A 26085-nucleotide genomic window follows, 5' to 3' on the forward strand; every position below is an offset into this window, starting at 1 on the left:
AGAAAGGCAGCAAATTCACTTTGCAAACTGTTGAATATCCTGCCTGTAACACATCATTTTTATGGACCTCTGCAAAGGAGATCAAATTCTCTTAAAAACGACACCTATATTTTGCAGAGATAAGACCTAAAAGATACCACATCTTTTGTTTGCTTAGGAAGCAAACAAAACAAAACTGCATGAATCCCCACCCCCAAAGCAGGCAGTACTCTGCACATTCCACCCTGCTGGTCCCCCACTGCTACAGTCCAAATCCTCCAGAAAAAAAGCCAATGGGGGTTAATGTGATGGCACCCTCCACTGTTAGAAAAGGGTGGTGCAAGGCTCCCAAGAAAAAGTGCTGTGAGCAGAGGTGGGCAGGGTCTCGCCATCCAGCTGCTGTGCATGAGGTTGGGAGAACCCATGCATGAAGGGAAACTTAAATATGAAGCACATTCTAGTCAGCCACTCTGCCATACAAGCTCTTCTTCTAAGCACTGACGCCAACACCAGACTTGGAGAAGAATTGGTCCGTTTACCCCCACCGCCGACACCCAGAGGGCCCAGCCTCGGCCGCGCCTCTTCTTTTCCACCAGCACCTAGTGGACACAGTGGGACGGTGGGTTACCTGGCACACTGTGCAGCAGGCTGCACCTCAGCAGGACTGCTGCTCTGGAGGAAGAGGGATGGGAGGGGGTGGGGGTAGAAAAGGGACCAAGGGGTCCACGGTGAGCCCACCCGCCCCTTTTGCCCCTGAGGATGTGGCCCCTGAACTCCATTTGCTTCTCTAACATGACAACAGCAGAAGCCAAGAGGGCAAGCAGCCTCCACACTCACCAGAGACTTCCACAGCAGCCTTGATTCTCGCCTTCACCACTTACGTTCTCTGTGTTCACGGATTCCGTCTCACTGGTTGGCATGCTGGCTGTGGGGAGAAGAAAACCATTCAGGTGGCGCACTGGAGGCACACAGCATGCCCAGCAGGGGGCCGGATACAAGATCCGCCACAAGGCAGACCCTCTGGGAACCTGGGAGAAGGGCGATGAAAGGCCCTCAGGGGCTTGACCAGCAAAAGGAAATGTTGGAAAGTCAGGCACCTCCATCATAGGAAAGTCTCTGCTTTCACAATCTGCCCAGAAAGCCCAGAGTCCCCATCAGGAACAAATTCTGTCCCTACAGACATTTCCCAAGAAAAGCAGCCTAGGGACAAAACAAGCCTGTCACTGCGCCTGGTACCTGCTCATGCTCCTGGCTTCCAGGTTTGCACTGAGAGGCTACCAAGACATCTCAGGTACAGCTACACCTTTGCTTGCCCCAGCAGGTGTACTAGAGAATCTGTGAATAGACCAATACTTCATGAACAAAGTCTTATTTTAAATATATTGAAGGAGAGGAGGAATTGTGGATGGAGAAGTACATGAAAGTACCAAGCACAAAATCTTTTTTAAAACTTAAGAACTCTAACCATTTTTAGCTAATTTATGTCATGTCTAAGTTCTGCTGAGCTTGTGAAGCCAACATGTAGAGGCTCTTACTAAAGAACCAGGACTAGAGTACTAGGAAATATAGTCTACGGTTGGAGGTCCCCCCCCAGTGGGCAGAGGGGAAAGCTGACTGTGGTCCCCATGCAGCCAGGGTCTCTGGGCATGTCTCCCTCCTGCACAGCAGGATCCTGAGCAGGAGAAGTGGAGGAAAGGTGGAAACGCACCCACTATTGTCAGGAGGCCCAGGGACACCCCGGAGCCACTATCTGGCACTTCGGTGTTTTTTTCCATCCACTTGATTAACTCCATAAACATCAAGAGCAAGTGCTGGAGACCAGGCGGTGAAGGAGGTGTGGGGCACAGACACGCTCAGCACTGCCCCCGCCCTGGAGGGCCTGTGGGAGAGGCAAGCCCCCGACAGATTTCAATTAACTGTGAAATGCGGAAATATAGACCCTCTCAGGGGTCTGGGCAAGGAGTGACTAATTCTGCTCTGGTGTTAGGAGAGACCGTGGAAGATGGAAACATGGGAGAGTCACTCAAACACATGCACCTCTTTTCCCTGATGCATAATTTCAAACTGGAACTGTCTTTATAGACCTTATGGCATCAATAAGAAGGCCCCCCCACCCTGTGGCCTCTTTCCACATGGCTCCTCTTAGCAAGGACGCCTCGGTTTCATCCACAAACACTGGCGGTGGCACCCGAGCGCTGTGGTGGAGACTGTGGCCAGCCCAGGCGCAGAGGGCAAAGAGCTGGGTCAGTGGGCTCTGTGTGCATAGCCACCAGTCTGCTGGCCTTGTTCTGGTGACAGGCGTGGTGTGAATAACAAAGGTGGGGTACCTGACTCAAAGGGCCCAGAGGTTTAAGGAGTATCTTCCCTGAGGGCAACAGAGAAGATCCCTTTCCTTCTGTGAGCACCCAGTAAACTGGGCCTGCCTGGTGGGAGTCTCAGCAGCCGCGTCCGGGAACGCTTAGGCAAAGATTTCAAAGGAAAGGCCCAATGAGCAGAATCACAGACCCACATCATACAACTGGTATTCTCGCAGAATAACCTTTCTCTTCCTTACTTAGATCAAAAGAAACCACTACAAACTTTGATTCACTTTTTCACAACTCCCTGCAAAAAAGCCCCCAAAAACCCCCAAAAACCCAGAGACAAAAATAAACCAAAAATACCAATAATCCAATCATGTTAAAACGTTTAGCAGAAAGCTAAACGTTCCATAAAAAGAAACACACACGCAAAGATGCTCCTGAAATTCTCCCCTGCATGACTGCTCCATGCCTTGGCTTCAGACTAAAACGTAAAATTCAGCAAAGTTCATAGTTATAGGTTCTTCTTGTAGGGTCGGCCTTCTTTTCAAGAACAGGACAGAGAAAATCACAGTGGGAGACGCTTATAAATATGACCACGAGCCATCTCTGCGGAATGTCTTCTCTGGTGGTCTAAGAGGGCAGAAGCTGAGAGTGGGGGGTGGGGGTCCTCAGGCCCCAGTCAGGTCCTGACTCTGCATGGGACAGAGTCCCGCCTCTCTCCAGGCTTTAGTGTCCTGGTCTGCTAACTCCACAGGCTTAAGGGTCCTCCCATCTCTAACAGTTAACCACTTCACGGTTCTACTATCACTCATATCATAACTTTAGTTATTATTTTGAAAAGAGCAAACTTCTGAACAAGCTGAATCTGCATGGCTTTTTATCCTCTGGGGCCATGTCCCATGATGATACCGATACAGTTGCAGCATTTCATTCCTAAGCTTCATTTTTCAAACGACATGCCTGACACAGATTAAAGTACAAACTGCCTACGGGGGGTGGAGGAGACACTGCGTGGCCCTTCTGGCTGTGGGCCAGCCGTTAGTGAATGAAACGTACTAGTTGCTCTCGGGCTCTCAGGTTGCCCAGATCTAAGTTTAACTTCACGTTGGTGACCGGGCTTCTCCAAGGCCCCATGTTCCCACCTGTAAATGGGGAGTACCTACATCTCAGGGCTGCTGGCAGAACTAAATGATATAAAACACAGTGTGGGTCACACCACAGGGGGTCGCCCCACAGTGGGTTATCCCAGAACAGGCCCACAGCATCAGGCAATCAGTGAGGCTCACGAATGGTAACTTCATCATCTTGTCAAAGCTCTCACGGAGCTCTCTGGATGCAAAGCAGCATTCCCTGGATGGTCTAAATCCACTGTCGCTTCCCCCAACCGCATGCATTACAGAGGCGTCTGGTGTGACAGTCTTCCACACTTCTGAGTCGCTCTTGCTTTGTCTCTCTCCTGTCCGACACTGAGTTACTTCTAACTTAGCCTGTTGTGGGCACAGCAATTTTTCTGTTACACTGCTTGACACCTACAGAGCTACGGACCCATAATAAATAAATCTATTGCAGAATGTTGTCGCCAGGGAGAGTGGGGAGGAGAGGGAAAGGAGAGTGACTATGCTAGGGTTTGGTGACTCCATTTGGTCCTGGAAATGGGCCTTGATCCAGTCCCTACATCTGAGCAGAGGAACCGAACTCTGACTGGGGCCCTACAGCCTTGCTATCCACTCCAGCCTCTCCGTCCCTGCTACAGGACAGCATTTCCGTTCCCAAAGTATAGAAAACATCGGGCCCGATGGGCATAAGCAAGGAGCTTGCGTGTACATTAAAACACTTCACCCTTTACTTGCATAGACATTCATTTTTTTAATGTTAATAAATTGATACAAGTTTTACTTCACTTAGTCCCATATGATCTCATCTACATTTTTTAAAATGAAGACAGGAGAATCACAGATGGTTAAGACTAGAAGGGGCTTCTGAGATTACATGAACAAACTCTGTGATTTCACAGATGAGAGAACTGGCCAGCTGGCCTTGGGACACAAGCTCAGACATGAGGAAGCTCTCCTGCTCCCTCCTCAGCATCCTTCCCAACATGCCATGCCCTTCCCATGGCTTTGGCTCATAGTTGATATACTGGTATACATTTTGGTGCTGGTATATGTTGGTGTACACAATGGTATATATTTAAAACTCCACAAATCAAAAAGTTCCAGAAGCCAAGCAAGCCTCTAATCTGTCAGCATCGGCTCACTGCCCTAATGACCTTCACGAATCCTGAAGAAACAAGACGTACAGCTTGACCACTTACTGAACGTCAGGCCAGCAAGCGTAAATAGTGCAAAATTCAAGCTGACATTGAGACTTTGTAAAAATCAAAACAAAGAATAGAAACCCAAGTAAATAAACCCACGGGCAAATAACTGGAACACATGTCCTTTCCCCCAAACCAACTGCCCTCTGTCCCCTTCAGCAGGGATTCGGTGTTACTTGCTGACAAGTGGCCAGACCCATCAGGATGCAATCAGAGAGACCCCTCTGACCCCACCGTGTCAGCCGCCTGCACCAGACCCTCCTGCAGAAGCAAGCCCAGGACCAACTGCATGCAGAGAAGCTATAAGTCCTTTTCCCTCACACATTCCAGGGAATTTTTGAGCTTTGGTGAGGAAGTTCTTTTTTTTTTTTAATGTATAAATTTAAAAACCATTTCCAGTGAATCTGGGTGAACCCAGGCATGAGGACAAGCCTGATGCCTATAGTGGGATACTGGCTTGCAGTACCATTTACCTGCTGAAAATCTGGGGAAGCTCAGGGACCCTGCTTTGTGATCCACTCCACACACTGGGCTCTCTTGGGAGAGCTCTGGGATCGACACTTGGGCTTCGAGTGCAGGGATGCTGAGGACAGGCCCTGAGCGCTGCTGTCAATCAGGAGAGGAGGCCAGACAGCAGGCCAGTGCATCCTGGACCGTAGATGAGAAAAGCCAGGGCCTTTCCCGGCAGCCCAGGCCACATTATTTCTCTAACACTTTATACTGGGCCCGATGCCATCATAGGCAATGCCACACAAAATAAACCCAGGAAATATACGTTCTCGGGCCAGCACAACGAGCATTTCCACCCATGCCTGAACAGTCCTCCCCTACCTCAGTCTGAAGGACAACATACCTCTCAACCAAATTAGCCTGGTTTGTGAATTCAGAGGGAAATCAACACATACTCACACACGCACACACCTTCGATGAGTCTGTGTATAGGTCCAAGTAGGCAGCCCCAAAATTATGTTCACTGTGAATAATCACAGCAAAATCTCAGAACAACTTCCTTCAGTGATGGAGGCTACTGAGGCCAAGACTCCAGAAGAATGTCAGAGAAGCTTGGTCTTTGTCACTGGTGATGTGGGGACTGGCCCCTTTTCCTCCTGGGCTTAGTTACCTAACCTAGAAATCAGGTGTTGGGTAATACCTTCTCTGAGACCCATGACCTCTAACCTCCTACAACTGAATAAAGAGGAAAAACCCACAGGCTGTCTGGTTTTACTCCCAGCATCAGGGGGGTTTTCCCTGGCATTCCCCAAGCTCAGCAAGGAGAGCAGGGAATGAGGACTGTGAGGCCCCTCTCATCCCTCAGGAGGGTCACCAGAAGTCACCTCCCAGCAGAACAGCCTGGGAACTAGAGAAGCACAAGAAGGAACAGCCCCCAAGAGCCCCGAGCCAGCCAAACTGGGCCCAGAGATGTCCTGAGCCTCTGGGAGCTTCACTCCCCCACTGGCCCCACAGAATAGGCTTTTGGGCACATTGAGGATTTATTTTATTTTATTTTTTTTTTTAGGATTTCTTTCAGCATCTCCCTCCATGCCCCAGCAGCCTACAGCTCCTCACTCTTTGCTTTCAAAGGCAGGGTACGAGGTGAGGCTGAACAATTGAGCAGGGGCAGCCATGGCTGCCTTCCTCGAAGAGAAGGGATCCAAAGCCAAGATCTTGTGTTCTTATCTTATTTTCATGACAAGCATGAGCAGTGCCATGACAACCCCTGAAGGAATTTGCCTGTGCTTGCCAGTGGTGATATGCTTCGCTGCCACAGGGTAACAGATTCTCATTGCTATAAAGAAGCCAGACTCTTCTTGGAGAATGTGGGTCAAGGCCAGACCAAGGTTTCTGTGTCTGAAGCAAGAATTATGCCCTGACAGTAAGTATTCCTATATGACCAGTGACATGGGGAGCACAGCATCCATACAACAGCCTCTGCCTCATGTGTCACCAGCAAGGTCAGGGCCTGCCTCAGGGCCCCAGAGTATCTCAGTCAACAAAAGACCTCCCCTACTCAAAATACAGAAAGTTTCCTGGAAATACTACATATACTGCTTCCTCTCCCTACAGATTTCTCAGAAAGCGAAGAGAGAAGCCTCAAGGATCCTTGAAAAGTCATAAGGCCCAAGCCGTGTCTGAGAAGGGCAGGTACCTATATGCCCAAAAGGGGGTCCCTTTTCTTCTGGGGACAGAAACCACTCGTCTTCTCGTGACCTACCCAGAGCTAGAGTCCTAAGTGGTCTCTGAAAACGTGTTTTCTTTTGTCAATGGTAGTATTTCCTGCTTAGCTGGAGCCCATTTTTCCCACAGAGGCCTCCAGGAGCTGTGGAGAGCCCAGCCTTTTCTTCAAAAACAGTAAAGCTGAACAAATCAGCTCTGTCTCTGCCCCCAACTTACTGCCCGCGGTCAGGCAAGTTCCTGCTCCCAGTCCTCTTCTTCCCAGGGCCACAACATGCGCTCAGAGCAATGGGGGCTTTTATCCAACAGTCTCTCCGTCCCTTTTCCCTTGTAGGCCTTCTGATGAGAGCAGGGCTCTAAAACAACCTTCAGTCAGACCACCCCTGGCTCGTTCCAAGTCCAATTCCCAAAACCTCTGGGCTCAGTGTTCCCACAGGTGGCACAGGCCACTCCTGACAAAATATTGCCCCCTCTTCTATCTTAGCAGCTGGCTTTGTGTCCCTGCAGAGCCGTCTAAATCCTCTCAAACAGACTCTTCCTGCAGCGTTGTCTTGGTGGGGGTGACTAGGTAGACGGGACAGTGTGCAGAGGCAAAGCTTCATGCTGCTGCAGGACCACACTGGTGACTTGGCAGGCAGGACACGGTGCCAGCTGTCTGCATAACTGCCCTGCCTAGGGATGGTCCTCACACTAACCCCAGGGTTTCCAAGGAGGGGCTGTGTTTAGCATTATTTTAGAGCATAGATGGTAACTTAACTCTTTCCCACCGGGGCCCTTTCCTCATTCCTACTTTGCAAAGGCAAGTATCCAAAAATCTTTGCATCCTAGAAGTATATTTTTAACTTCATTTGTCAAACAGCCTCTAGTAATTTGAATATGGTCCTGGGCAAACCTGCCAGAGAGTGAAAGACCAAGAGGCCATTTGAAAAATGTACCCTGGGGGGAAAAAAAGATCAATCAAATAATATCACTGGACTTTCACCTAAACTGAAACATTTTAGATGAAATGATGAAGAAGCATCATTTGGGGAAAAGTGTTTGAAAAGACTGTCTTCCAGTCTAAGAATATTCATGCTGAATTAAATAAATTTTCTGAGTTGGTTCAGCTGCTTCTTTAAAAGGTACAGTTCACAGAGAAAGGCAACTGCAGCGCTGCCTTGCAGACACACATTTTGGGGAAAGACAGGAAGAAAACAACACAACCAAATTTCAAAGTAATCAGGCAATTAAAACATAGGCATCTTACAGACACAGCACACAGGGACATGCACAGCACACCATGCCTATGTGTGAGCACAGGCCGCAGAGGTCCCAGGAGAAGAGTCTCCTGGAGACAAGGTTCAAGCTCAGCTATTTACCGTGATCTTTAGCCCTGCGTTGGCGAAAGCAGCAAAACTTCCTTTTCTTCTTATCCTCTTTTAGCAAGTCGGCCAATGTGACCCCTTCAGGTTGAACACAAGCGATTTCATTATGATTCAGTAGAGGGCAGCAAGAGCAACGAAAACAGGGCCCCGAGGACATGAGAGGCACAAATGCCCACGGGCTCTGATAGCAAAACCTGAAACTGTCCTACGTGGAAACCTACAGTTCGGGATCTGGCCAGTGCAGCAAAAATGCACGTTTTTTTTTTTTTTTGATGTTGTTTTTTTTTTTTTTATTGTTATGCAACGCAGCAGAGAGAAAGAAGGAGCTTATACCCTTTGCAACAGCATGGATGAAAATGCACGTTTTATAGCTAGTCTACAAAATGCCTGTTTTTAAGAATCTGTCCTAAATGAACAACCAACGGCAGTAAACAACCAAGCCACTAACAATAAATAATCAACCTAGTCTAAGCAAAGGTTTCCAGTGTTCGGCCCCCCCTCTAAGAAGGGTAGGAAGGGTTCAGAATCAGGAGTGCGGGGTGCTGACCAGCTGTTCGTGCCCGGCCAGTACTGCTATTGGGAAGAGGACATGTGGATGTCAGAAAGGTAGGCTCTGGGCTTGGGACACACCAGGTCTAATCCCAGCCCTGTACTCACTGGCTGGATGACCACGGACAGGTTACCTGATTTTGTTAAGCCTTAGTTTCATCACTCATGAGATGTTAACAGCAGCTGGACCTATACTTCATAAAGGGTTGTTTTAAGAGGAAACTAGTGAATACGGTAATGCAAGAGCTGTGCTCAGCTTCGGTAAGGCGTGGTCAGCCACTACGACTACAGCTCCCCTATGTCTGGGTCACCAGAGAAATGACTCGAGGGTCTCCATCACCTTCTAGCCCTGTGATATGGTGGTCGTTCCACACTGGCTAGTCCTTGAGGTAGAGGTCACGCGCTCCAGGGACGGGGACTGCAGAGGCAGTGTGGGGCAGCAGAAAGAATGCCAAGTGGGCTGGGGCCTGCAGGGGACGCCACGTGCACACACCGTCAGTGGGAATGAAACCTGCCAGCACTGGGCATAGGACCCTTATTTCTAAATGGCATGCCCTTTGACCCAGCAAAACCCTTTCTGGTAATCTCCCACAAGAACGTGAACGTTAGGGTGCAGACACAGGCACATGCGTTTGTGGGGATTAACAATGGCTAACGTGCACACTGTTCCAGAAGCTGGGTTCAAATCCCAGCTTTGCCACTTAATAGTCATGGGATCCTGGGATGCTACTTAACATCTTTTGTGCTTCATGTTCCTCACCTGTTAAGTCCTTGTCTCACAGAATTGCATGAGGGATGATGGATTCATGCACCCACAGCCCTGAAATAGTGTCTGACACATGGGAAGCACTTCATAAATGTGAGATATTAGTCTGTGTTCTTCGATTCAACAAACAGTATTTGACACAAACATTGCCCTAGGTATTGGCCACACGATGAAAGGCAGGCAGAGACCCTGGTCCCGCCCCATGGCGCACAGTCTCACAGTACAGAAGACGTCAGTCGGGCAATCACACTAACAAGGACAAAACTGCAACTCTGACAAGGGCTGTAAAGCGGAGGCCCGTGTGCTATATGCAGTCCGCTGCAACAGCCTTTGCATTAGCAAATCATTGAGAATAGTCTAGGTGCTGTTTTAAAATATGGAAAGATGTCTGCAGCATACGGTTCAGTGAAAAACTCAAGGTGCAGAACCTTCCGTGCTGGGCGACCTCCCAGTGAGGACCCGTGAGCGAGCTGTCTGCACCAAGTCCTGTGCTCCTATGTGCACGGATGAGGCCGGAAAGAACAGGCCCCAAACTGCCAGGTCTGGTTCTCTCTCAGAAGAGGAATGAAAGGATGTTATTTCTTTGATATTATATGAATTATTTACAGCGGGCAAATATTATTTTTATAATTAGAATACACTAAAAGCAAACAAAACAACCCGGACTTGGGACTCCACAAACCTGGCAGGAGTGTCTCCTTATCCCTGTCTCCATGGTGGGGCGACCACCTTCAAGTTCGCCTCCCTTCAGCTCTTAGGAGACCTGCCCAGGACCAACGACTGCTCCCAGTAGCACTAGGGGAGCAGCAGGCCCTCCCCACTCGGCCTTCCCAGTCATGATGCTTCCAGCAGCCTCTCCAGAGAGCACAGCGGTCTTGGCCACGTGTTTGCCACATGCAGCTCTAAGTGCGGCCCTTTGATTTACGGCTTTTAATTGAACGTTTGCCACTTGGAACTTGCACCCTGAGGTAGTTTAACTGTGATGAAAGCAGTTTTAGAAATCAAATTTTGAAGACAGAACCCTTTTAAATAGGACCAGAAAATTTCCATGCCTTGTGCTTGCAAACAGCCATTTCACCACTATTTTCTGCCCACCCTCACATCAGACACACAGCAAAAGTGGTCTGGGTGGCAGGTGAGAAAGGGAGGCAACAGCTACGGCAGCCTTGTGCACCAAGACCTGGGGGGCAGAGTCACAGCTGGAGGCAGGCAGGGACAGTGCTCAAGGTCCCGACCTGGGACTGCTGATGAAGAGGACACAGGCTCTCCTGTGGCCAGAGGTGGAGTGTCAAGCATTCCCTCCCTTCCTCTGGGCATCACTTCCCCCCTGATGGGGATTATCGATCATTCCTAGTTCCCACAGTGAAACTGCCTGCTTTTTTGGCCAGAATTTTAGAATGAGCTCCCTTTAAAACCATTTCATTATTTTTAATGCTATTTTTTAAGACTAATCACTGACAATGAGAAGAGTTTAAAATAGAACTTCAGGCTTTCAGATTCTAATGGCCCTAGAAAAACTCCATTGTTAACGCAGAAACAGCTGCATACGTCTAAAAAATCACTTTGAGATTTGGCAGGGTTTCTTAAGAAACTTGAAGCTCAGCAAAAAGTTAAATAAATTATCCTTGAAAATTTCCCAAATGCTCAGGAACTCACTTCCAAGAGGATTTTGTCCATTTGATTAATTGTGTAATACCAGCTTTCTAACAGCAAATTTAAGGAAGTGACATTTTAAGTAGTTCGTGAACACAAGAAGCGAGAGCTGCCAGTCACAGCAGCCACCAGGCAGCGACCTGACTGCCTCTCCTTTGTCTTCATTCAGGTGAAAGCCCGGAACAGTGTGCTCTTCGGTGGGAAGGCAGTCAGGAGTTCCCAACCTTGGCTTGACATTGGAACCCCCAGGAAGCTGTAAATAAAGTCACGTCCAAGTCCCACCACAGACCAACTCATCGACGTAAGTGTGGGGTGTGGCATCAGGATGCATTTGAGCTGCACAGGTGGTGGGCACGCCCAGACAGAGTTGGGTACCACAGAGCAAAAAATGACGTTTAGTAGATCAGAGAGAAAAGATCATGTGACCACATCTCCAAGCACTTGATTTGACATCTGTTCTCTGACAGAAGCATCAACCAACTACGAATGGACTTCAAGAGCCAGAAAACTGTGTTTCCATATTTCAGAAGTGACCAGGTCAACAGGTTCATTTTCTATCAGGACTTGGGAACCTTATAGTTTCTACACAGGGAAGTGTAGGGCATAGTCCTAAAACAGGTGCTCACCCTGAGGTTAGGCAGAGGTCTAGTAGAATCTGCAAAAATAATTCTGCTTAGGTCAAGTTTCCCGGCATCTCTGACGACTGGAGCAGCAGCTAGTACTCCTACAGCTGTGGTGGCTCCCACCAAGCATCGGACATGTAATCCTCATGACAACTCTACAGGGATATAGCTTTATCCCCTTCTTGCAGACAAGGAAACCGGCTCAGAGACACTGGATAATGTACCTATCACTAAAGTCCAAAAACTCAACTACAGCCAGCTCCAGGGAAAAGGCGGCAGAATGACCTCCAGCCCAGCGCCCCTCCTGTGGGCTCGTGATGTGGGCTATTAGTAACATTAGTAATAGCCTCCTCCCCTCCCCTTTGCTCCTCTTAGCTGAAGCTCAGCCATCAGGAAGCGCTTCTTCTCACACTGTCATTAACTCCTCAGTGTCTGGCAGGAAGTTGCCCTAATCCCATGCAGGACCCTGCTGAAAAGGGCAGTCCATGGAGTCAGTGTCCTAAAAAGGGAGGACAAAGTCAGGAGCCCGTAACAGAGTCCCATGCCCTTCCCCAGAGATAATGCGGAAGCAGGGCTGGGTGTGAGGTCTGTGGGCATGGATCTGACACACCCAGGGGACACGCTGGCACCAGCCATGCCTACATGTCACTGTCTGCTAACAGGTGACAGAGACTAGGCCTGGGTGTGCAGGTAGTAAGTCAACCTGTTTGTTGGTGAGGAGACCACACGGACCTTGTTGAACACTCTCCCCTGTGGTTTCTGTCTGGGACAAGAAGAAAATGGTCAGCAGCCACAGGAGGTTGCCAGGACGCCCTCAGCGCTGCTTCTCCAGAAGACCTGGGTCGCTGGACCTCATCGGGAGGTCACCAGGGCTCTCTTAAGTCATTACATCCCAACATGGTTCCCACAGCCTGGGGTTTATGCCTTTATTTTCAACCCTAATCATCAGGGCTCTGAGGCTCTGATGACTCGGGAAAAGCTGTGAGCCTCGCTCTACAGGAGACCAGAGCACTTGGCAAATGAGCGTGACAAAGAACAAGGGCGCTCCACAGAAGTATGTGCTATCATGGATCAAACTCCATGCTGGTTACACAGATACAGTCACACATCTCTGTGAGTAGCAGAAGCCACAGTGCTGATGTTTCAGAGATACAGTACGGCTTTACGGGATTTGGAGCCCTGGTGACAAAGCGAACTCTGAGCATCTACAGCTTTCAAAGGGGATTTCTTTCCTTGATTATATCACTAAGTAATACGCTGAAGGCTTTTAAACATTTGTAACCTTCCTCACCTTGTCCATGCCTTTCTTCGAATTAAGCTGTCCCCACCTCCTGCAGCCCAGGGTGGCTCATCCCTCAGAGCTCAGCAAGGTTAACACCTCTTCCATGGAGCCTTCCCTGCATTCCCACCAGCCTGCTTCGCTGTACCCTCTGGGCTCCCATGGAAGACTGCTCGCCCTTGACTACAGTGCCAGCTGGTCCACTGTCTTACACTAAGGCACCACTTCTCCATCTTCCCTCCATAGCAAGATCTCCAAAGGCAGAGGCCCTGGTTTTGTCATCACGTGGTCGGGTTCTTTAAGAACAGCAGTGGGACACAGGACATGCTGGGCTCAGAAACAAGAATGGACCCTCAGGACTACCAGCAAGCAATGCCTGAAGTCCACAAAAATCCCTACTCCTCAAATCACAGGCTGTAGACAACAGCCGCACTGCCACTGAGGCTGGCAACACTAACCCAGACAGATCCCTGTCTATTTTGAGAGGTGGGGCAATAGAGATGAAAGACATCAGACAGCAGAAAGACATCAAGAGGACTTCACTCAGCTCCCTACAGGACACTCCCAAACTAGCAGAGAAAGGTGCTCTGCTCATAAAAAGGGCAGCACCTTCACTGGTTTACACACAGTACGCTAGCTGCTGGGCTAGGAGAAGGGGGGCAGGCGTCCACAGGTCGGCATCTACGCTGCGGCTTGGAATGAAGAGGAAAAGCACGGCAGGCATTCCCCAGGCTTCACGCGAGTGGCTTGTTGCTAGCCAAACGGCAGGTGCCAAGGCCGTGGGGATTCAGGCTGGCTCTAACACCTGAGAGAGCTGTGCCAAGGACATGCAGACACTCTTCTTATACCTGATCACCTATAGCAGTGGCTCCAAGCTTTTGGGCACCAGAGACTGGTTTTGCTCACTCGCCTGCTGCTCACCTCCTGCTGTGTAGCCCGGTTCCTAACAGGCCATGGACTGGTGCCAGTCTGTGGCCCAGGGGGTGAGAATCCTTGACCTAGAAGATACCACTGAGTTTGAAACTCAAACCTCCACTTATAAACTCTAATCTCAAATTCAACAAACATAACACTATAAATCTTCCTACAGTTTCCCAGTCCTTAGGTGGTGAACCTGGGGCTCTTCCTTTAGGAGCAGTGGTTGAGACCTGGGAACAAACAAGGACAGGGAGGAGAAGAGAGCACCTGCATTCCACGAGCCCCCGCACTGGCTCACAGGACTCAGTCGATTGGTTGCATCCATGATAGCAGGAAACCCTTACGCCCCGTGGAATCACAGCCTCAGGGTGCCAGTCATGAATCCCCTCCAGCATAGGCCTCGGCCCCCACGCTCCCCGGCCCACAGAAGCAGCACAGACTGGCCTCCCCCTCCCTGCTTCGTGTCTCCCTGACCTGCATGCACATCCTGCGCTCCAGCCAACCCAAGCCCATCACTTCCTCCCTAAGCCTTGTGTTTGCCCCCTCAATGTCCTCCGCGAGCCATTGCTGTGGCTCAGAATGGTTTTCCTCACACTGAGCTGTGACATGTCTCAGATCCATCTTCCTTCAAGGCCCAGGTCCAATGCCTTCACAGCTGTCTCCTAGAGCCCTTCTTCCTCTCAGCCCCCAGCTCACGCCTGCCTCCCTTACAAGCCACATCTCTGTCTCCTTGTGCTGCACCAGTGTGCATGCAGGCCTGCCCCTCCTCAGGAGCAAACACAGCCTCTCCATCTCAGGAGTCCTCTGGATCAGCCCCCAGCCTTGCTGGATGAAGAAGTGACTGCGTGACATCTGAGGGGCTCCATTCAAGGGGGCTCCCTCAGCCACCTTCCACAAGGTAGTGCCTAACTTGGTTTCCCAGGCCTCTCAATAAATGTGTGCCTCCAAAATACGTTGTCAGTCTTTACTATTCACTATTCTAGAACTGAAACAAATCACACACATCTTAGTCAAATCCACTGCTAAATGTCTATACCCACCCTTACCCGAGGCAAGACGGCCCCAGGAAGAGTAAGAGAAAAGTATATGGTAAAACAGACATCTTGGCTGACGCTGACAATGAATTCCAGTGGTTGACTGAGCACTGGGCCTTCCTAGTGCAGGAAGTACCCTGGGGTGCCGAGTGTCAGTGTGGGGTACCAGGTGGGTGGGCTCCAAAGAAGCCACACTGACTCACACGTCTCCTAATGCTACCCAGAGCTGGTTTCTTCCCAACCTCTGGTGGACTAAGCATTTGGCGCCCCATGGCTGGCACAGGTGGGAGCCACTTCAGGTAGCAAAGGGGTAGAGAGGGCCCCTGCTCTTCAAGTTCTAATAACACTGCTCAGTCTAAAGGGAAGGAACCACAACCTGGGCTCCTGTGATGCAAGGTGAATGTGTGTCTTACCCCATCCTGCCCTGCTCAGAAGGGACGGGGCTTACTGAATTCCTGAGGTGATTAGTGAGTCTGCTGACCCTCTTCCACAATAAAGCCACGTGACTAGATACAACTCTAAAACCCAAACCTTAGGCAGAAATCGGAGGCAGGTAAATGGACTTGTTCTCTCTGATGTACAGACAGAAGGAACTGGATGGCTGAGAGGAGGCCATGGTCTCACAGGCTGGGTCAGAGGGTAGGAACACCTGCAGCCAGGCAGGCGCCTGCCTCTCACACACGCCCTGTCTGGTCAAGAGCAGGAAAGGGAGCTACATACTATTTCGTTTGCTTTCCTCTCCTCCTTCCTCCTCATTCTCAGGATCAATATCTTCTGCTTGGGTAATCCAATCCAAGTAGCCCTTTAGATCCTCTTCGAGCTGCTGCTTCTCCCGGAGCTTCTGGAAATCTCCCCGGGCTTTTGCCTTCTCCCTTTCCTTTGAGAATTCTCTGGGGGAGGCAAAGAGAACAGGCACATGTCAGGACGCTCTTGGGGACCCACACCATGAGCCATCTGCCCTGCGGCACAACAGTCTTGCAGCAGGACACACAGCACTAAGTACAGCCACACGAGCACAGCTACAGGGGCCACACACGTGGACAGACAAGACAGTGTCTTCCCAAGCAAGACTGTGGGCATCAGAGCTGCAGAGACCACACCAACACACATGCACCCGTTCTTAGAAAACGAACTCCCTTCAGGATTTTAGCGATCCCGAGGAGCCGAAGCCAAAAACATCATGTGCTGTCACGGCAGGCCTGTTGACATCCCGTCCCCACCCCCCGACCAAGGGCCTGAACTCGGAGATGCCACAGCCACCCCCAGACTCCCTCAGATAGCGGGCATCTCACTTCCAAGAGAAAGGACCCAGAAGGGCCAAGCTGTGGTCAAAGAGAACACCCAGAGAAGTGTTTCTGCAATACTTCCTGAAACTCAACATTCCTAATGTGGGCTGACCCCTTTGTCCAAACCAAGGGTGCCGAGAGGTGGAGCGGTCCAGGCTCCCCTCCCCACCACCTGCAGGTTCCAGGCAGAGCAGTGGACAGGGTCAGCGCAGACCCACCTCACAGCCCAGTTTCCCCATGGGGCACTGGTAAAACACAACTGTTTTTCTTAACCCTTGCTTCTCGCCATGATCTTTCTCCCGAAAGTCCTCCCCGTAGGAGGTGAAGAGGCAGTACAATTTGTTGCCCATTCATAGAAACACCCGCCCTGGAAAGGCTTTGGCAGGCATGTACATGTTCCCAACTGGTCGTGTTTACTCCGCCTTTCATGTCTCCACTCTTATTCCTATGCACATATACAGAATCCCCATTTGCTCAGCAAGTCTGAGAGTCAGGTGGATGATTACCCAATATTCATGTACAAGGAACCATCTGCCTTTCCAACCGTGAATTGTTACTGGAGCCAAGTTATGCAAGTTGCGGATTTAGTGAGTATGATGAAAAAGCTGCAAAGAAAGCAGATGAGATTCCCGGCAGAGCAGCTTCTGCACACAGACCCCTGGATTCCAACGGAGGGAACATCTGTCTGTCTTCTGCCTTCCTCCCAATCCAAAGCCAGCACATCTCCCTTTCAGGGACCTCATTAACCCAACCCAACCAAGGAAGGCGAAAGTGGCCTGCTTACGTAAAGCCAATCCCTATTCTCTTTCTCCTTCCTCTCAACTCTGGGCTGTCCAAGGGCTGAGCAGATACGTGAACACCCAGTGAAGCTGATTCTTCAGGTAAGGAACTGGAATCCTCGCCAAGGTTTCACCCTCTGTCCACAATACAAAGGACAACACTCATTGCTCCTAAGTCACCCACTCTTCTGATGTTCCAGGGCCTGTCATTGGCTCTGTTAGAGCAACTCCATCCCCATCTTCACCCTCAGGGAGGTGAGAAGGGGCAGGGTTGTGGTGCAACCTGGGCTCAGCTTACAGAGGAGCCCCCCCTGGAGATCTGCAGGGTGAACCGAAGCTGGTGAAGATGCTGAGATGTTTTCTGCACTCCCAGCCAGGGGCCTTTCCTTCTGGGGAAGAATACCTTATGTCTCAAAAAAGAAGGTATATGAACCATACCCTGAGAATGATTTGAGCTTTCTAGGCCTGCCAGGCTTCCTGAGATACAGGACGTGCATAACTCAGTCCTGGGTAGATCCATCCAATTAATCTGAACTTTGAAAAAGCCACAACCAATCCAGGATCGCATCCTTGAACAAGAGGAGGCCCCAGACTGTCACATGTCACTATGAAAATGCATTATGTGATCTGTTTTCTTAAATACCTTGTAAAGAACAAGTACGTGGGCCTTCAGTTCCATTGCTGATCAGAAGCATCCAAGTACAAACCTCTGTGCATGTTTTGATTCGGAACCTAGAGTACTAAAAGTACACGCTTACGTACAAACACGGTATTCTTGTTTTGGTTACATATCTGATCTGAATTCTTGAAAAAAACTACCAAGATAGTAAAAGAGCTGCCCTGAAACTTAATGGCTTTACAAATGAGGGTTTGCTTTAACGTCATAGTTTGTCAAGTTTTTTTCCCTGAGGAATGCAGAGACCCCTCTCTGAGCAGCTGCACTACTGTTGCACACCCTCGGCTGCTGGGACACAGAAAGCACGCCCAGGTAAATCCTCCTATGAGTCCAATTTCTGAGAATAAAGAAGACCAGCAGGTCCTGGCTTATGGCCCCTTTATTTTAAATAACAGTCATTATTACACAAGCTCATATAACAACTGTTCATGTAAACCCTCCCCCCACCCCAAACTCATTTTAGACAGTTCTGAAGGGCCTGATCCCTAGCAGACATGAAACGTTCACTGATTTGGACAGAACTAACATGAACTAGGCATAAATAGCCTCCTGTCAGCCATGAGACAGGGTGGAGGAAATGGTGTGGGGAGATAAGATCTTTGCGATAAACCCGGTGGCCCACTTGGTCCTCCTAAACCTAAAGGCTCCGTGTCAGAAGGCCCGGATTCTAGTGCCAGCTCTGCCACTTTCCTTTCCTGAGCTTCAGCTTCCTTATGTGCAAAACAGACACAATACCTGTTCTATTGTTTCGCAAGGATGAAATAAAACAGTCAAGAAGATGATGTTGTGGAAATCACAAAACACTGTACAAATGTGAAGTTCAAGTGTATAATATTTAGTTGTGGAATCTGGGCATTAAAAAAAAAGGCAACTGGAGGAACTTTCTCAGATACCAAAGTGGAAAAAATTGCTAACTGCTCTGAATGGCTAAGACACAAGATCACAGCAGAATTAAGAGAAACACAAAAGGACACATATCCTAGGGCTCAGAGGGATGTGGATGAGCCAACGGGTGCCCCACAATCCTGTACCGCTATCACTCAGTTAGAAATAGCTCATTCCTATCACAACATACTTTTCATTCCAGAAAATCTCACCTGATTCCACCGAATTTTGTATGAACTTCAGTGGATAATGAAAAAAAAGTTTTCTCTTTTGTGCAAGAATTCATTTTAGAAGCCTATTACTAAGGGATAAAATAACAATCACTATTTCAAAAGTTGGTTTAACAAAGCTACTGGTAGAAACCATCAGACGTTTACAAGTGACTAGAAATCTGACAACTCACGTGTGATAGAAGCTAACTTGTTCCAGATCAGATTTCTGTTTATGGTGCATTCAGTCAAACGAAGGATGATGTAAAAAGGAGATGGACAAAAAAGTGCGTAGCATGCTACCCTTAGCAGACACAAAAAAGAGGCAATAAGGAAACATACATATGTTACTACGGGATGCATCTGAGGGATAAAGCAGAAATAAGGGAAGGGGACAAATGGAGTAGAGGGGATCGAGTAGGAGTTTTTATAGTTTCACTTCTGGCTTTGCTCCCCTCTTGGCTTCTGGTTTCCACTGCAGACCTGACTTTGTCCTGTGCAGAATGCTTCATGGCTCCTCACTGATGCCCTCAAGGATCAAGGTCAAATGCTTCAGGCTGGCACCCAGGGTCTTCCAGCCTTCTCCCACCAGCTATTCCAGCTTTATTTCCCCTTCTTATAAATGTACCCCTTGTATTTTGGCTACATTCTTCTCGATTTCTCAACCCTCTGAGGCTTGGTCCATAGAACTCCATCCACCTGAGCAGCCTTCTCACATCTTTGAATTTGCGCTCACCTCCCAAGGCCCAGCTTTCCGTGGCTACCCCATTTGAAGAGTTCTGCACTGCTGTGAATCACCAGTGCGCTGTGAATCACCAGTTCACTGTGATCACTGAACACCAAGACTTGAATGTGTGTGTGTGCATGTGCCCTATCCCAGCAGGCCTCCACAACGTGGCATCCGTAGCAGAGCCCAGCACGATGTCCTACCCCCAGCCTCACTGCAACATATCCACTGTGAGGGAAGGGCTGTTATCACCCTCAATGTAGAGACATTGAGGAAACTGAACTTCTGGGAGGTTGGTCACACAAGCCCATCTAGCTCCTGAGTGAATCCTCCTAAGGACCTCAGCATGAGCACACAGGAGACAGAGGAAGAAGAGGGTAGTGAATGAAAGGATGAGTTTCTTCCTTTTCTAAAAAATATATAATCTTTACTACATTTTTCCATTATCATTTAGTCCCTTTTTACCACCCCACCCCCAGCAATCACCATCCTGTTGTCCATGTCCATCAGTCCTTTTCCTTTTCCGCTCAGTCCCTCCACCTCCTAACCTGCCTCCCCACTAGCTGTCATCTGCTCTCCATCTATGACTCTGTCCCTGTTCTGTTTGTTAGTTCAGTATGTTTGTTAGATTCCACATGTGAGTGAAATCATATGGCATTTGTCTTTCTCTGACTGGCTTATTTCACTTAGCACAATGTTCTCCAGGTCCATCCATACTGTTGCAAAGGGTAAAATTTTCTTCTTTTTTTTATGGCCGAGTAGAATTCCATTTTGTCAATGTCCCATAGTTGTTTTATCTACTCATCTACTGATGGGATACTTGGGCTGCTTCCATATTTTGGTGATTGTAAGTAACACTGCAATGAACATAGGGGTGCTTATGCTCTTTTGAGTTAGTGTTTTGGGTTCCTTTCGGATATATTCCCAGCAGTGGGGTTGCTGGGTCAAAGGCAGATACATTTTTAAATTTTTGAGGTATTTCCATACTGCTTTCCACGGTGGCTTCCAGCCGTCTCCCGCAGGCTATTCCAGGTTTATTTTCCCTTCTTATAAATGTACACTTTGTATTTTGGCTACAGTCTGAATTCCCACCAATAGTGCAAAAGAGTTCCCCTTTCTCCACATCCTCGCCAGCACTTGTTGTTTGTTGATTTATTGATGACAGACATTCTGACAGGTGTGAGACGGTATCTCATTGTGGTTTTTATTTGCATTTCTCTGATTAGTGATGTTGAACATCTTTTCATATGTCTATTGGTTATCTGTATGTCCTCTTTGGAGAAGTATCTATTCAGATCCTTTGCTCATTTTTTAATTGGTTTGTTTGAGTACTTTGGTGTTGAGTTTTGTGAGTATTTTATAAACTTTGGATATTAACCCCTTATCAGATGTATCAGCAAATATGTTCTCCACCACATACAAGAATATATTCAAAATGGATCAAACTTAAATGTTGGACCTGAAACCATAAAAATTCTAGAAGAAAACATAGGTGGCAAAATCTCAGATATTGCTCAGAGAAGTTTTTTATCGGATATACCTCCCTAGGCAAGGGAAACAAAAAAAATAAACAAATGGAACTTCATCAACCTAAAAAGTTTTTGCACAGCAAAGAAAATTGTCAAAAAAAAATAAAAAGGGATGAGTTTCAAAAAACAGCTTGCAGTCAATCCAGGAAGGGCCTTAAAACCCAAACTAAGATATCAGAGCTGCTTCCCTGTAGGAAATGAGAATCCAACAGAAGTTTGGTAGAGAGAATCCTTATCAGCTTTGTTTTATAAGAGTTACGTGTGAAGATGAGATCAAAATAAGGAGAAAGTGCTGGCAAGGACACCAGAAGGCAGTCAGTAAACAATGGGTGAGATCGGGTACATTCAACATCATTAAAAACACAAGTTGAAAAGTAACATGGCCCTCATAAAATTCCTATCTTTCTTACACTGTAATTTGGAAAAGCACCCATAAGGCCTGCCATTGCTGACTTCCAGCTATCCCCACTCTTTGGTCACTTTGACCTCCATGCCATTTGTGGGGGTGCCTGTGGCCTGGCACACCCAGCATCATCATCCAGGGTAACATGGACCTTCCTATATGGCTGCATGATGCGCCCCCACCCCAACCCTCCACGTCAACATTCCTTGCCTCAGTCTTCCAGCAAGAAAGGCAGGTGGGCAGGGAGCAGAGGAGGAGCAAACAGAAGATTAGATGGAGAAGAGATGCCACCGCGGAGCCCCGTTCCTGGTTTTCATCTCTGGAAGGCTGCTGCCATGGAAGAGAGGAAGCAGAGCCCCTGGTGCCCAGGGAGTAGGTGGGAGTTTAAGATTCATTTCAACACAATAGAAGGAAGAAACTTCTAATACTCCAGGTCCACCAAAGATGAAATGGGTGGTCTTGGGAAGCAGCACTTCCCCTGGAGGGGTGCAGACGGGGACCTTTGATGGAAAAGTACTGATGCCTCAGCAGGGAAATGGGAGCACAGGATGTGTAAAGACCTGTCGTCCGCCTCCCAGGCCTGCCCTACACCCACGTACCCCTCAGGCCAGCACGTGGCAACACACTGCCCTGTGCTCTGTTCAATTGTTGCTATAACCTGAGTCTCTCTGGCATCCTCCATGGCTCAAAGGAACAGCAGGACTCCTGACTGCTGAGAACTGGACCCTTCTTCATTTTTGGCTCCTCTCCCCGGGCAGCAGCCTGGCACCCTCTCTGAGACTCACTGGCATCAACACCAGGAAGCCAAAGGGCTGAGAGAGTTCACAAGAAATGACCAGGAGGGGTTCTGACTGTGAAGCATGGTGCAGTCACACCATGAGACCTACCCAGGCCCTTTAGATAGGAGAGATTAATGGAAGAGAACCAGCAGCAGGCTCTGAGATGCGCCCACCTGAGCCCACCGCCACCTTAAAGCAGTCCTTCACCTGTGACTGCACCAGCCCTGGGTCCCACCCATCACCCCGTGGTAGTCCCAGCAGGATCTGGGCTTGCGCTCCTGGGGTGCTGACTTGGTTTCCTACAGGAGAGCCTATCCAGGCCATGGCTCCTCTCACTGGTAATAACAGAAATAAACCTCTTAGGGGTTTTTTCTGGGGTCTTCAAAATGTCTTTACATTTATTGTTCCACTGGTCCCTCAATGTGGGACAAGCAGGATGATTTTCACTCCCATCTCACAAAGGCCAAAACTGAGGTTCGACAAGGTACTGTACCAGCCCCACACATGTGCCTCGGACACAGGACACCGGGTCTCCTAACCAACTGCTCCTTCCATGGGATGCCCAATTCCTGTATCTCCTGGCTCAGGAGATGCAGAGAGTGGATACTCACTAGTCAGGATCAGCGAGAGAGGGGCAGGACAGGATTCTGTTTCCTTTCAGAGCCCCAACTCAGGGTTAGAGAAAGGTGACAGCACCCTCTCTGCTCATCTCCCTGTGAAGCACCACTCAAGGAAAAACTCCTTGTGCAGGGAGCCAGCGAGCCTTCCTCCTGGGAGCCTGATCCACCCCCAGGGGCTGTGCACAAGCACCACACGCTGCAGAGAACTTCCCCACCCCTGACACTGCCCGGGATTTACAGGCCCTGACATCCTGCGCTCGGGGAGCCCTGGCTCCGTCCACACTGCTGGAGAGAGAGGCCTTAGCCTGCAGCCACTGCATTCAAATGGCAGGCAGTGCAGGTCAAACGTGAGACCGCCACAGATGCGGAAGGAGGCACACAGTTTGCTCTGAATTTGTTGTTGCTCAAATGCCCCACAAAATAAATGGGCCACTGAAAATCATGCTGATTTAGAGGTAGGGTTTTTTTCCACCTTGGGTTGTAATGCTATTTGTTTTAACCAGACCCACACAAATAAAATTTAGACAAATGAAATGCCTTGAAATTTGCACAAAGAGAAAACACACACAAAAAAGCACGAAAACCTACAGTGGGCAAGGCTCACTGTCACTCAGACTTCTAGTAAAACAGAACTCAGAAACTCACCCCCAAAAATAACAACAAAAAAGCAGCATTTAATAAAAGGCAAAAAGTAGGGGAAATTGCAGAGTAACACACTTATTTTTATCAGTAGAGGTCAGTCTTCCTAAGACCAAAATTATGTCCTCTACACAGACAAAAAGGAAATAAAACAGAATGAAAAAGTAGTTTGGTTCAAAAAATATTTTTATATTTAAATCTAATTTGGGGGGAAGCATGTAAGTTTAATTTCTATTCAACATACTAAGTATTTTGTTTCAAAAAAAATCAACAATAATGTGTGCTGTCTCACAATAAAAATAATTTAAATTAGTAGCACTGATTCAAAGTTCATCAAAATCATTGGCTTTGTTCCAGTTTTCCCTCAATCAACCACAAAAAGCCAAGGTTAGCCAGAGTATGTTCTTGTTCTCTCTGCATGAGACAAACAGCCCAGAACAGAGGCAGTGGGCCTTGGGAATCGGCACTCCGCCAGTAAGATCCACCCCTCTGCAGAGAAGTCCCAGGGAGGAGGAGAAAGCTAGCCTGTGACAGCATTCTTCAATGGCAAGCTAGGCACTGGCCCCAGGAACGCAGGGGAGTCACTGGCTGGCAAAAGGGACAACAGAAAATAAAGGACCCTGATTACACAGTAAATATGTTGAGAAACATATTTAACAATCATATTTCTAATCACCAAACCATATTATGGCTATTCTCTGGGAACTCATTGCTGAAATATACCCCATGGTGAATACTTTCACAAAGGTTTGGTGCCTCCTAATTTTTCTATTGCCAAAGGTTTGGGTATATTGAGATTTTCTCAAAGCAATCCTCCCATTTTCATGCTTGTCCTTGGCTGCTTTTATTGACATACAAGTCTGTGAAGATGCTTTAAATATGAAACAATTTCCATTTTGGGGGAAGATGAACCATTTTCAAAATAGGTGTTTCTTAGATTTTAATGACTACGTTGAATTATCTGCTGTGAATGGCAGATGAGCAAGCTGGGGACATATGGCACTCACCCTATGCTAGAGAACAGGAACAGGGATGGAGTGAGCAAATGCACATGTCTGGTCTTCTTTGATCTCCCCTGGTCCTTTCATAACACTTGCTCCCTGCACTCTGTACCCCAGCCATCCTAAAGTTCGCTCATTCTCCCCAAGGTACAGAGCTCTCTTTTAGCTCCAGGCCACTGTGTGTGCTGTTCCCTAAACCTCAACTGCTCCTCCAGATACCGCCCACTTGGCTGGGTTGGTCTATAAGGACATCTCTCTGATGTCCTTAGAGTCTCCTAGGTAAGAGTCTCACTTGTGTAGAATTTATTGTTTTTTTTAATATTCTCTCTTACACACTAGACTGTAAAGTCTGCGGAGGAGGGGCTGTGCCTGTTTTATCTCTGTATATTGGTTCCTTATCACAAACCCTGGCCATTAGTAGCTGCTTGATAAGAACAGGCTGAGTAAATTTAATAAATAGCATCACAGGCTTATGATCATGTCAAAGGCAGGGTCTGTGGGCTCTGTATTGGATGCATCAGACCACAAATGCCCAAGTAGCTCTCCATCACCTAAAACTGTACCCATCATTGTCGTCACAAAACAAAAACGAAGACAGTCAGGGTCCTATACAAGTCTAAAAAAGTCACGCATAGAAATAAACAATCTCAGGCTTCTTAGATTGAAACACACCTTTCCTTTCACATATCCTTGTCTGAGGACAGAGGAGGAGCTCCATCTTTGAAGACTGGGTTTCCATGGCTACCAAAGGCTTTCCAATGCTTCTATCAGAAAATTTCCTCCCAATGATAAGAATCCATGCAGGTTGCATGCTAAAAGTTACAGACTTCTTGTTTCATTTTGTTTTTTAAAAACCACAGCCATTCTTCAAAAACATGGGCTCTCTTGCCTGACGTCACTTTCTATGAATGAACTCATCACTCAATCAAATGAGCCAAACCAACATCACAATATTTTTCATAACAGGCTTCAAATACTGCTATTTAAGAAGGCACCTGAGAAACACGCTTCACTAGACTCTTATCAGATTCCAATTTCTAAAGAAAAATAAGGAAAATGTGTACCTGAAGTCTGACTAGGGAGGGTGGCAGAACCATTCAAGTTAAACCTGTTGGAAGGTACCAGCAACCCCAGGGCACAGGACTTGTGCAGCGACAGTCTGCTCCATGAAGGGCCTGGTTAGTTAAACAGCTGGACCTGCCCATGCAAACGCCTGCTGGCAGGATCTGACTACAGAGGAGCAGCATTGGCCCAGGGAAGGAGCTGGAACTGAGCCCACCCACTGGTCAGGTCAAAGGCAAATCACCTCCTGAGAGACCTTGAGAGGAGATAGAACCTCGCCCTCCCAGCAGGAGTTCCTCCTTGAAGGATGGGTGGGTGGGAAGTGCCCTCGCTGATTCATCAGGCTTACCTGAGAGCAAGGGAATATTATAGGGGAGACTAGGGGATGCAGAGAGGTCCACCCCCAGGAACAGGATCCAAAGGACCCCTTGAGCTAGAACGGGACTTGTTCACATGCAGTTTTAAGAGGAGAAAGAGAACAATTTCTTGAAGGCTCTATTCCACGATTCCACTTTGCTTTGGGTAATTAATTC

The 26085-nt window shown here is 48.3% G+C and overlaps 1 protein-coding gene across 5 annotated transcripts in view; it reads right to left on the reverse strand.

Annotated features, from left to right (window-relative positions):
- CACNA1D (calcium voltage-gated channel subunit alpha1 D) overlaps positions 1 to 26085 on the reverse strand; it is a 312906-nt gene that overhangs the window by 89157 nt on the left and 197664 nt on the right. For 3 of the 5 annotated variants that reach the window (XM_024556516.3, XM_045192203.2, XM_024556517.3), the window contains exons 9-10: positions 15678 to 15847; positions 817 to 904 (exon numbers count right to left, since the gene is read on the reverse strand). In XM_024556516.3, the coding sequence (XP_024412284.2) occupies positions 817 to 904; positions 15678 to 15847 (258 nt within the window). Of the gene's footprint in view, positions 1 to 518; positions 579 to 816; positions 905 to 15677; positions 15848 to 26085 lie in introns of all 5 variants that reach the window. The other 2 variants (XM_045192201.2, XM_045192200.2) reach the window with 1 other exon arrangement.

The sequence above is a fragment of the Desmodus rotundus genome, chromosome 8, assembly GCF_022682495.2.
Source record: "Desmodus rotundus isolate HL8 chromosome 8, HLdesRot8A.1, whole genome shotgun sequence".
Lineage (NCBI taxonomy): Eukaryota > Metazoa > Chordata > Mammalia > Chiroptera > Phyllostomidae > Desmodus > Desmodus rotundus.